Source organism: Orcinus orca, chromosome 19 (genome assembly GCF_937001465.1).
Source record: "Orcinus orca chromosome 19, mOrcOrc1.1, whole genome shotgun sequence".
In the NCBI taxonomy this organism is placed as follows: Eukaryota; Metazoa; Chordata; class Mammalia; order Artiodactyla; family Delphinidae; genus Orcinus; species Orcinus orca.
The window spans coordinates 21754906-21767801 of NC_064577.1; the positions used below are offsets into that span (position 1 = coordinate 21754906).

Sequence of the window (12896 nt, forward strand, 5' to 3'; positions counted from 1 at the left end):
CACAGCCGCCCCTGGTTGACAAGTCCTCAGAGACTGAGAAATCTGAATGGTTTATTAGCCTCTTGGAACGGTCTTATCTCTGCTGTGTCACTGCTCTCCTTTCTTCTGTCAGCGTGTCTGCCTCTGGCTGCTCTTGTGGTCACTTCTCATTGCTTACGCCTCTCATCTTCCACCTGTTGCTGCCGTCCCTGCTGTGTGCCATTTTCTCCTTTCCTCTGCCTGCTTTTCTTTTCACTTCTCTATTCCTCAGAAGCTTGTTTTTTGTTTGTTTTTTTTTTAATAGCTAACGACAGTCACTGTGAACATTCTCTTCTGGTTAAAGGAGCAACTCTGATTCTTTCTTGACTGTTTTTTTTCTGACATTTTAAGAGTTGGAGCTTAGCTGCCCTTGCCTACCCGTCACTAACCAGCTGACCATAAGCCTTTGATGTTTAGTGCTAACCTGAATATTTAAAGTTGCTGGCGGATAGGGAGATAAGTGAAGCATCACTGTACCTTTGCTTTGGTCAAGAACAAATTCTTCTTCTTGCTATAGGCATTATCCCCCCACTTAAGCTTTCAGATATAATGTACAAATAAAAAATTTACGTGGTGGAAGGGTAAGTTGTATAATGTGCTACTTGTGTTGTGTAATGGCTTTGTGTGTTACATTTAGCCAATGAAAAGAGAAAAAAAATTTTTTTAGTCTAGAAACTCAGAACCATATGTTTCCTCACATATTTCTGCCCCAAAGTCATCATTTTTAATGGTAGACTAGCATGCCATTGTATGAATCTGCCATTGCTTATTTAATAAATTTCCTACTGATGGACATTTAGGTTCCTGGAAGTGCAATTATTGGGTTAAAGCATATGTACATTTCTGATGCTTTTGACATCCACATTGCTTTCTAGAAAATTCGTACATTCTCTTAAGCAGATTATGACACTGTGCATTTTCCTGTTCCTTCAGTAAATTTTACAGTTTGATGCCATGAATCATACTCAAAATATCATAAACCCCAAAGCATATTTACATTCATATTATTATTTTAAAGGTTCTCATCCTCAAGAGTTGAAGATTGATATTTTTCCCTTGAAAACGGCATTTACACTTCACCATTTAATTCATAGAAAATTTATAGAGAAGCTGCAAAGGAATAGAATTTAGGTTTCAGTCATATTGATGCATATTTCTTTTTATAAAAACATTAATTTAAAAAGAAAAAAGAATTTTAGATATCCTTAATTTGATGTTGAGGAAACTTGAGGCCTAGCACCATGACTTAATGTTTTTATTTTATTTATTTTTGGCTGTGTTGGGTCTTCGTTGCTGCGCACAGGCTTTCTCTAGTTGAGGCAAGCGGGGGCTACTCTTCATTGTGGTGTGCGGGCTTCTCATTGCGGTGGCTTCTCTTGTTGCGGAGGACAGGCTCTAGGCACACAGGCTTCAGTAGTTGCGGTGCGTGGGCTTAGTACTTGTGGTGCATGGGCTTAGTTGCTCTGCGGCAGGTGGGATCTTCCCAGACCAGGGATCGAACCCATGTCCCTTGCATTGGCAGGCGGATTCTAAGCCACTGCACCACCAGGGGAGTCCCTGACTTAATGTTTAAAAAGAAGGTTGGCTCAAAGGCCTCTAACGGTTATTAATTACAGACTCACAGTCTTTACATTTTAATTGTTGCTATATACATTTATTTTGCATGGAATGAGGAAAATGGTTTTTGTTCTTTAATATTAGGTGTGTTTAAATTATTATACATTTGTGTTTTTCTGTAAAGGGGAAAAGCCTCCATCATATCCAGAATGATCATTTCCAGAATGATGGAATTGGTAAGTGGAAAAATTAGCCCTATGAAGGCTTGCTTTTATGATGTAAGACGTTTATTCCAAATTTCGTCATTTAGAAAGAGGAGGATGGAGAGGGACACACACACACACACACACACACACACACACACACTGACACTTTGGAGCTCATGTAACTCTTTTATTCAACACATCTGTTCTTGTGAATGCTTTGATATCTCATTTCTGAAAAGAGGTGATTTTGTAGGTACCAAGGTACATATATATAGAAGTTTTGAGGATAAACATTTAAGCCTCCTATGCAACATAAGTTTTTGGAACATATTTATATCCTACAAATGTTGGGTATACAAATTTTCAAGATAAAGTTTATTTAAGTGATTTAAAATGTTACAGAATTATGCTCTTAAAACAATAACTGCTTAACTGTTTTGTATGTGGCTGTGCTACAGTTGCAACTCAAAACTTTATTCTGAAGAATTGTTTACGTTTTCTAGTCTCAGAAGAATGTTTACTGTATGGTTTTCTCTCTTGAAGGACACATCTCCAGCTCCTTGTAAGACATTTAAAATTATGCTAGTTTTTACAAGGAATACTTTGTATATCTCAAGCTAATTTTAGGGAATATGGTAAAGTGATTGTTTTTTTAATATGCTCTACTCTTTCACACTGATAACTCTTTGAATATAAGATACCTTATGGCAAAGCTGGGGAATGTGTTTTGCTGTTGGATGATTTTAATTATTTTTGTCTACGTGAATATGTACAGCTATTGAGTGCATCCTTTCTCTATTTGTTTTTCAGTTCAGCCCAATCCTTCTGTGCTTATTGGCAACCCTATTAGAGCATATACCCCTCCACCTCCTCTTGGACCTCACCCAAATTTGGGGAAATCTCCAAGCCCTGTTCAAAGAATAGATCCTCACACTGGGACAAGTATTCTTTATGTACCTGCTGTCTATGGAGGGAATGTAGTTATGTCCGTGCCTTTACCTGTAAGTAGATGTTTAAGATACTCTCTATTGAATGAATAAGATAAAATAGGCTTCAGTAAATTAGTGACTATCCCAAATAGTGTTCTACTAATCTGTCTCTCTCTTTTCTTTTTTTTTTTTTTTTTTTTTGGTTTTCAATGTCTGTAAGCTTCTTTCATTCAAAGCAGCTCTTATGACCAAAGAAATGTGAATTGTTGCTTAAAATTTGTTACTATTTTGTCAGTGGCTATGAAGAAATCTGTAAATTGGGTGTTTTGATTGAAAAGCCTTTGTATTGTCTTAAGTATTTTTACTGAGGAAAATTGGGCCAAAAGTTAACAGAGCTAGTAAATTGGACTCTTGTTTTGTAAAGTGATGTTTTATTTTATCTTTTGCTTTTTCATTCTTATATAATTCACTAACCCTAAGAAATACAGTTCTTTGGAGGAGGCAAAAAGGTTTGGATTAGCCTAGCTCCCTTGGATCTAAATTTATCTGAGAAATTCCACACCTTATGAAATCCTACTGGCACTTAAAAACATCATTAAATCATTTCTAAGACTATAGATTTTTAGAGGGCTTCCATCTTATGTTAAAACTCATTTTTCTTTTCTTTAAGATTTTTGAGTATTTTGGTAATTAAAAAAATTTGCTGTTTACTAATATTTCCAAATTCAGGAATTTTAGCCTAGAAAATATTTCTTCATTTAAGATAAGTACTGTAGCTTCAGGTAGAGGTGATCATTGTCAAGGATCTTTGGCACCCCTGCCTACACCCCCAAAATGCAAAAACGCCTAGCTGCCAACATTTTCCAGCCATGTTGGTCATGGTGGTTCACAATCCCGGCAGCCAGTGAGAATAACTGTCAATAAGAAATATGTCATTTATGTCAACTCCCCATAGACTTTCCATTTTAGCTGAGTTATTTCTTCCCAGACAGCCTGGCAACATTATACATCATCTGCTTTAAATAGTAAGTTCCTTGGGATTTATATTTCATTTTACTAGGTCAAAGAGACTTTTAAAGATTTCTAAGAGTCTGAATTTAACAGTTGTATTATAATAAAATAATAGGGGTGGTAGCTCAGATGTCATTGTGTTTATTCATTTTATATTAATATGCAGAGATTATATATTTTGACACACCTAAAGAAATTTTCTGTTTCTGTGGTTTAATTAATCAGAAGCATTAATTAAATTAATGACCTGTTTGAATTTTGCCTACAGTAAATGAACATTAAATGATTTGGTTATTCATATAAAATAGTAATACATATTTTTTGAGTTGAGACTCCTTAGACTGAATTTTTTCTTAAATTTTTTCCCTGTTCTCTTATTCAAGTTTATTAAACTGTATATCTATGCAGTTATGACTTTAAAAGACAGTTTTCATGGTAATCAGTGACATATATGCATTCATACTGAGGGAAATTGATTCAAGACTATAAAATGATTTGATGCCTCAAGGAATAATTACCAATTTTAAGTCCTTGATTTCTTCCTAACCTAGTGTGTAAGGGAAGTGGTCAGTTTTCCCTTACATACTAAAGATTCAAGGAGCTTTTTTTTTTTTTTTTTTGCCAGTTGAGATATAGCAGTCATTCTACCAGTTGGTACTATTAGCATTCATTTTGTAGTTATTCATTTTGATAAAATTAACATCTCTGTGTGTGTTTGCTCTTTCCTAATTAATAGCACTATAGCAGTTTGCCTTTCAAAATGTACTGAAAGCAATTATTTTATTTCTTATAATAACCTAGGTACCATGGACAGGATACCAGGGTAGGTTTGCAGTTGATCCTCGAATCATTACACACCAGGCAGCCATGGCCTACAATATGAACCTCTTACAGACACATGGGCGGGGGTCTCCTATACCTTATGGCCTTGGGCATCACCCACCTGTCAGCATAGGGCAGACGCAAAGCCAGCATCAGGAGAAGGACCAACATGAGCAGAGTCGAAACGGTGAGTTGCTGCTGTTCTCGTGCCCCTAAACTGACGACGCGCCAGGTTGTGAGTTGCTGTGCTGTTCTCGTGCTCCTAGACTGACGACATGCCAGGTTGTATCAACGCATAAGTTTCCTTTAACAGTGAGAGTGTTAACTCGTTCATAGATTATAAGCCTTTTCGAGGAGGAATCTGATGTAAAAACTGTGGATCCTCTCTCCAGAAGATACAGATATGTGCACAGATACAAAACTTAGATGTAACCTACCACTTACGATTGATGGTGTCAATTTCCTGGAAAAATGTTAATATTTAGATTTTTTTTAAATGGTAGTCATTTAAAATTGAGACAGAAAACCCTCTCCTGTTAAACATTTTTGTTGACCCAAAATATTTTTGTAGCATACTAAACATTAATGGTACTGTGGCAATAGTTTATTTAAAGAAGTTATTTCTTATGCAAATCGTAGTCTCTTGTCTACTAGAATTATAAATAAGGAAAAATTGCCCTGTGTAATTTTTAAAGTCAGGTTTATTGAGGTATAATTTATATAGAGTAAAATCCACCCTTTTAGAATGTAGTTTGATGTGTTTTGACAAATACACAGAGCTGTTCACCACCACCAGTATCAAGATTCAGGGTGTTTACATTTCAGACAACTCCCTCCTGTCCCTTTGCAGTCACTTTCCTCCTCCAGCCCCAGCCCTGGGCAACCACTGATCTGACTTTCGTGCCTATACCTTGGTCTTTTCTCTAGTTTGTCATATAAATGGAATCATAGTGTCTGGCTTCATTCACTTAGCTTAATGCTTTTGAGATTTATTTGTGTTGTCTGTGTCAGTTGTTTGTTCCTTTTTGCTGTTGATTAGTATTCCCTTATATGGATGAACCACAGTGTTTCTTATCTCTCCATCAGTTGTTTTTATCTATCCTTACTTATTTCTGATTTTTGGCTCTTATGAGTAAAGCTGCTGTGAACATACGTATTGAAGATATTTTCATTTCTCTTGGGTAAATACCCAGGACTGAGCTTGTTGAGCACATTCGTTAACTTTATAAGAAACTGCCGTACTGTTTTCCAAAGCGGCCAAACCATTCTTCATTTCTGGTACGTGTGAGATTTCCAGTTGCTCCACATTCTCGTTAGTACTTGGTATTGTCAGTCTTGTTAATTTTACCCTTGCTTATGGGTATCTGATAGTATCTGATTGTTGTATTAATTTGCATGTTCCTAATGACTAATGATGTTGAGTATCTTTTCATTGGGCTTATTTGCCACCTGTATATCTTTGATGAAGTGTCTATTTGTATCTTTTGTCCACTTTTTTATTGGTTTGTCTTACGAAGTTATAAGAGTTCTGTATACATTCTGAATACAAATCTTTAATTAGATACATGTTTTGAAAATATTTTCTCCCAGGATATGGCTTGCCTTTTGATTTTCTCAACAGTATCTTTCAAAGAATAAAAGTTTACCTTTTTGATGAAGTCCAGTTTATCCAATTTTTTCTTCTTTGGGTCATGTTTTTGGTGTTACATCAAATTTTTTTTGCCTAATCCAAGATCGCAAAGATCTTCCGTGTTTTTTTCTAGACGTTTCATAGTCTTAGCTCTTATATTAGGTCTCCTTTGAGTTAATTTTTATATGTGGTGTGAGGTAAGAATTGAAGGGTTTTTTTGTTCTCATTTTGTTTTGTTTTTACATATATGTATGCTCAGTTGTTCTAACACCGTTTGTTGAAAATACTCTCCTTCCTGCATTAAGATGACTTGGTATCTTTGTTGAAAATCAGTTTACTGCCTATGTGAAGTCTCTGTCATCTTCTATTGATGCATATGTTTGTTCATGCCAAATATACTGTCTTGATTACTGTAGCTTCATAAAAGCCTTCAAATCAGGTAGTATGAGTCCTCCAAATTTGTTTTTCTTTTCCAAAATTGTGTATTCCAGGTCCTTTGCATTTCCACATACATTTTAGAATCAGCTCGTGAGTTTCTACAAAAAAAAGCCTGCTGGGATTTTGATTGGGATTGTGTGGAATCTGTAGGTCAATTTGGGGGAGAGCTGACATCTTAATATTTAGTCTTCTGTTATATGAACGCGGTGTCTCTCTCTTCTTTAAGGTCTTTACTTTCAGCCTTTTAAAAAAAAGAGTTTTTAGAATACAACTCTTGCACTTATTTTGTTAAGGCAAAAGCTTAGATTAATAGAGGTATCTTAGTGTTAGAATTTTCCTCCTCAGTAGTGTATCCCACAAAATTCCAGTGTTCTATTTTTATTTCATTCAGTTCAGTACACTTTCTAGTTTCTCTTAAAATTAGATCCATGGATTATTTAGAAAGGTGAGTTTGGGTGAGTTATTGGGGATTTTCTAAGAATTTTTCTGTTAACTGATTCCTAGTTTTAATTCCATTGTGGTAAGGGAACATATTTTGCATGACTTGAATCCTTTTGAATTTATTGAGATTTCTTTTATGGCTCAGGATATGGTGTATCTTTATAAATGCTCCATGTACATTTGAGAAGAATGGAGTGCTCTAGTGCTATAGGTCAAGTTGGTTGATACGATTATTCAAGTCTACTTTATCTTTGCTGATTTTCTGTCTACGTTGAAAAAAAAAAGAATATTGAATTCTCCAAATATAATTGGTATTTATCTATTTTTCCTTTAAGTTTTAAAATTTAATTTATTTTTTATACAGCAGGTTCTTATTAGTCATCAATTTTATACGCATCAGTGTATACATGTCAATCCCAATCACCCAATTCATCACACCACCATCCCCCACTGCCACTTTCCCCCCTTGGTGTCCATACATTTGTTCTCTGCATCTGTGTCTCTATTTCTGCCCTGCAGACCGGTTCATCTGTACCATTTTGCTACATTCCACATATATGCGTTAATGTACGATATTTGTTTTTCTCTTTCTGACTTACTTCACTCTTTATGACAGTCTCAAGATCCATCCACGTCTCTACCAATGACGCAATTTCATTCCTTTTTATGGTTGAGTAATTCCATTGCATACATGTACTACATCTTCATCCATTCGTCTGTCGATGGGCATTTAGGTTGCTTCCATGACCTGGCTATTGTTAATAGTGCTGCAGTGAACATTGTGGTGCATGTGTCTTTTTGTATTATGGTTTTCTCTGCGTATATTATGCTCAGTAGTGGGATTGCTGGGTCATATGGTAATTCTATTTTTAGTCGGTTTTGTTTTTTTTTTGCGGTACGCGGGCCTCTCACTGCTGTGGCCACTCCCGTTGCGGAGAACAGGCTCCGGATGCGCAGGCTCAGTGGCCATGGCTCATGGGCCCAGCCGCTCCGTGGCATGTGGGATCTTCCCTGACTGGGGCACGAACCCGTGTCCCCTGCATCGGCAGGTGGACTCTCAACCACTGTGCCACCAGGGAAGCCCTATTTTTAGTTTTTTAAGGAACCTCCATACTGTTCTCCATAGTGGCTGTATCAATTTGCATTCCCACCAACAGTGCAAGAGGGTTCCCTTTTCTCCACACCCTCTCCAGCATTTGTGGTTTGTAGATTTTCTGATGAGGCCCATTCTAACCGGTGTGAGGTGATACCTCATTGTAGTTTTGACTTGCATTTCTCTAATAATTAGTGATGTTGAGCAGCTTTTCATGTGCTTCTTGGCCATCTGTATGTCTTCTTTGGAGAAATGTCTATTTAGGTCTTCTGCCCATTTCTTGATTGGATTGTTTGTTTTTTTAATATTGAGCTGCATGAGCTGTTTATATGTTTTGGAGATTAATCCTTTGTCTGTTGATTCCTTTGCAAGTATTTTCTCCCATTCTGAGGGTTGTCTTTTCGTCTTGTTTGTAGTTTCCTTTGCTGTTCAAAAGCTTTTAAGTTTCATTAGGTCCCATTTTTTTAATTTTTGTTTTTATTTCCATTACTCTAGGAGGTAGATCTCAAAAAGATCTTGCTGTGATTTATGTCAAAGAGTGTTCTGCCTATATTTTCCTCTAAGAGTTTTATAGTGTCTGGTCTTACATTTAGGTCTCTAATCCATTTTGAGTTAATTTTTGTGTATGGTGTCAGGGAGTGTTCTAATTTCATTCTTTTACATGTAGCTGTCCAGTTTTCCCAGCACCACTTATTGAAGAGACTGTCTTTTCTCCATTGTATATCCTTGCCTCCTTTGTCATATTAGTTGACCACAGGTGCATGGGTTTATCTCTGGGCTTCCTATCCTGTTCCATTGATCTATATTTCTGGTTTTGTGCCAGTACCATACTGTCTTGATTACTGTAGCTTTGTAGTATAGTCTGAAGTCAGGGAGTCTGATTCCTCCAGCTCCGTTTTTTTAACCTCAAGACTGCTTTGGCTATTCAGGGTCTTTTGTGTCTCCCTACAAATTTTAAGACTTTTTGTTCTAGTTCTGTAAAAAATGCCACTGGTAATTTGATAGGGATTGCATTGAATCTGTAGATTGCTTTGGGTAGTATAGTCATTTTTACAGTATGGATTCTTCCAACCCAAGAACATGGTATACCTCTCCATCTGTTTGTGTCATCTTTGATTTCTTTCATCAGTGTCTTACAGTTTTCTGAGTACAGGTCTTTTACCTCCTTAGGTAGGTTTATTCCTAGGTATTTTGTTCTTTTTATTTCAGTGGTGAATGGGATTGTTCCCTTAATTTCTCTTTCTGATCTTTCGTTGTTAGTGTATAGGAATGCAAGCAATTTCTGTGCATTAATTTTGTATCCTGCAACTTTACCGAATTCATTGATTAGCTCTAGTAGTTTTCTGGTGGCATCTTTAGGATTCTCTGTATAGTATCACGTCATCTGCAAACAGTGACAGTTTTACTTCTTCTTTTGCAATTTGTATTCCTTTTATTTCTTTTTCTTCTCTGATTGCCGTGGCTAGCACTTCCGAAACGATGTTGAATAATACTGGCGAGGATGGACATCCTTGTCATGTTCATTATCTTAGAGGAAATGCTTTCAGTTTGTCACCATTGAGAATGATGTTTGCTGTGGGTTTGTCGTATATGGCCTTTATTATGTTGAGGTAGGTTTCCTCTCTGCCCACTTTCTGGAGAGTTTTTATCATAAATATGTGTTGAATTTTGTCAAAAGCTTTTTCTGCATCTATTGAGATGATCATATGTTTTTTATTCAGTTTGTTAATATGGTGTATCACATTGGTTGATTTGTGTGTACTGAAGAATCCTTGCATCCTTGGGATAAATCCCACTTGATCATGGTGTATGATCCTTTTAATGTGTTGTTGGATTCTGTTTGCTAATATTTTGTTGAGGATTTTTGCATCTGTATTCATCAGTGATATTGGTCTGTGATTTCCTTCTCCTGTAGTATCTCTGTCTGGTTTTGGTATCAGGATGATGGTGGCCTCGTAGAATGAGTTTGGGAGTGTTCCTTCCTCTGCAGTTTTTTGGAAGAGTTTGAGAAGGATGGGTGTTAGCTCTTCTCTAAATGTTTGATAGAATTCACCTGTGAAGCCGTCTGGTCCTGGACTTTTGTTTGTTGGAAGATTTTTAATCACAGTTTCAATTTCATTACTTGCTTGTGATTGGTCTGTTCATATTTTCCATTTCTTCCTGGTTCAGTCTTGGAAGGTTATACCTTGCTAAGAATTTGTCCGTTTCTTCTGGCATAGAGTTGCTTGTAGTAGTCTCTTGTGATGCTTTATATTTCTCCGGTGTCCATTGTAACTTCTCCTTTTTCATTTCTAATTTTACTGATTTGTGTCCTCTCCCTCGTTTTCTTGTTGAGTCTGGCTAAAGGTTTATCAGTTTTGTTTATCTTCTCAGAGAACCAATTTTTAGTTTTATTGATCTGTGCTATAGTTTTCTTTGTTTCTATTTCATTTATTTCTGCTCTGATCTTTATGATTTCTTTCCTTCTACTAACTTTGGGTTTTGTTTGTTCTTCTTTTTCTAGTTCCTTTAGGTGTAAGGTTAGATTGTTTATTTGAGATTTTTCTTGTTTCTTGAGGTAGGCTTGTATTGCTATAAACTTCCCTCTTAGAACTACTTTTGCTGCATCCCATAGGTTTTGGATCATTGTGTTTTCATTGTCATTTGTCTTTAGGTATTTTTTTAATTTCCTCTTTGATTTCTTCAGTGCTCTCTTGGTTATTTAGTAACGTATTGTTTAGCCTCCATGTGTTTGTGTTTTTTTCATTTTTTTCCCCTGTATTGATTTCTAATCTCATGGCGTTGTGGTTGGAAAAGATGCTTGATATGATTTCAGTTTGCTTAAATTTACTGAGGCTTGATTTGTGACCCAAGATGTGATCTATCCTGGAGAATGTTCTATATGCACGTGAGAAGAAAGTGTAATCTGCTGGTTTTGGATGGAATGTCCTATAAATATCAATTAAATTTGTCTGGTCTATTGTGTCATTTAAAGCTTGTGTTTCCTTATTAATTTTCTGTCTGGATGATCTGTCCATTGGTGCAAGTGAAGTGTTAACGTCCCTCACTATTACTGTTTTACTGTCGATTTCCTCTTTTATACCTGTTAGCAGTTGCCTTATGTATTGAGGTGCTCCCATGTTGGGTGCATATGTAATTGTTATATCTTCTTCTTGGATTGATCCCTTGATCATTATGTAGTGTCCTTCCTTGTCTCTTGTAACATTCTTTATTTAAAGTCTATTTTATCTGGTATGAATATTGCTACTCCAGCTTTCTTTTGATTTCCATTTGCATGGAATATTCTTTTCCATCCCCTCCCTTTCAGTCTGTATGTGTCCCTAGGTCTGAAGTGGGTCTCTTGTAGACAGCATATATATGGGTCTTGTTCCTGTATCTATTCAGTGAGCCTGTGTCTTTTGGTTGGAGCATTTAATCCATTCACGTTTAAGGTAATTATCAATATATATGTTCCTATCACCATTTTCTTAATTGTTATGGGTTTGTTTTTGTAGGTCCTTTTCTTCTCTTGTGTTTCCCACTTAGAGAAGTTCCTTTAGCATTTGTTGTAGAGCTGGTTTGTTGGTGCTGAATTCTCTTAGCTTCTGCTTGTCTATAAAGCTTTTGATTTCTCCATCAAATCTGAATGAGATCCTTGCCCTGTAGAGTAACCTTGGTTGTAGGTTCTTCCCTTTGATCACTTTAAATATATCATGCCACTCCTTTCTGGGTTGTAGAGTTTCTGCTGAGAAATCAGGTGTTAACCTCATGGGAGTTCCCTTGTATGTTATTTGTCGTTTTTCCCTTGTTGCTTTCAATAATTTTTCTTTGTCTTTAATTTTTGTCAATTTTATTACTATGTATCTCGTTGTGTTTCTCCTTGGGTTTATCCTGGCTGGGACTCTTTGCGCTTCCTGGACTTGGGTGGCTGTTTCCTTTACCATGTTAGGGAAGTTTTCAACTGTAATCTCTTCAGATATTTTTTCGGGTCCTTTCTCTCTCTCTTCTCCTTCTGGGACCCCTATAATGGGAATGTTGTTGTGTTTAATGTTGTCCCAGAGGTCTCTGGCTGTCTTCATTTCTTTTCATTCTTTTTTTCTTTATTCTCTTGCATGGCAGTGAATTCCACAATTCTGTCTTCCAGGTCACTTATCCGTTCTTCTGCCTCAGTTATTATGCTATTGATTCCTTGTAGTTTTCATTTCAGTTATTGTATTGTTCATCTCTGTTTGTTTGTTCTTTAATTCTTCCAGGTCTTTGTTAAACATTTCTTACATCTTCTTGATCTTTGCCTCCATTCTTTTTCCGAGGTCCTGGATCATCTTCACTATCATTATTCTGAATTCTTTTTCTGGAAGGTTGCCTATCTCCACTTCATTTAGTTGTTTTTCTGGGGTTTTATCTTGTTTCTTCATCTGGTACATAGTCCTCTGCCTTTTCATTTTGTCTGTCTTTCTGCAAATATGATTTTCCCTCCACAGGTTACAGAGTTGTAGTTCTTGCTTCTGCTGTCTGCCCTCTGGTGGATGAGGCTATCTAAGAGGCTTGTGCAAGCTTCCTGATGGGAGCGACTGGTGGTGGGTAGAGCTGGGTGTTGCTTTGTTGGGCAGAGCTCAGTAAAACTTTAATCCACTTGTCTGCTGATGGGTGGGGTTGGGTTCCCTCCCTGTTGGTTGTTTAGCCTGAGGCGACCCAGCACTGGAGCCTACTGGCTCTTTGGTAGGGCTAATGGTGGACTCTGGGAGGGCTCATGCCAAGGAGTACTTCCCAGA

The 12896-nt window shown here is 36.8% G+C and overlaps 1 protein-coding gene across 8 annotated transcripts in view; it reads left to right on the plus strand.

The window, feature by feature from the left end:
- HELZ (helicase with zinc finger) overlaps window positions 1-12896 on the plus strand; it is a 157016-nt gene that overhangs the window by 98902 nt on the left and 45218 nt on the right. For all 8 annotated transcript variants that reach the window (XM_033438309.2, XM_012535043.3, XM_004275399.3 and 5 more), the window contains 3 exons: window positions 1760-1811; window positions 2592-2782; window positions 4523-4730. In XM_033438309.2, coding sequence (XP_033294200.2) covers window positions 1760-1811; window positions 2592-2782; window positions 4523-4730 — 451 coding nt within the window. The remainder of the gene's footprint in view (window positions 1-1759; window positions 1812-2591; window positions 2783-4522; window positions 4731-12896) is intronic.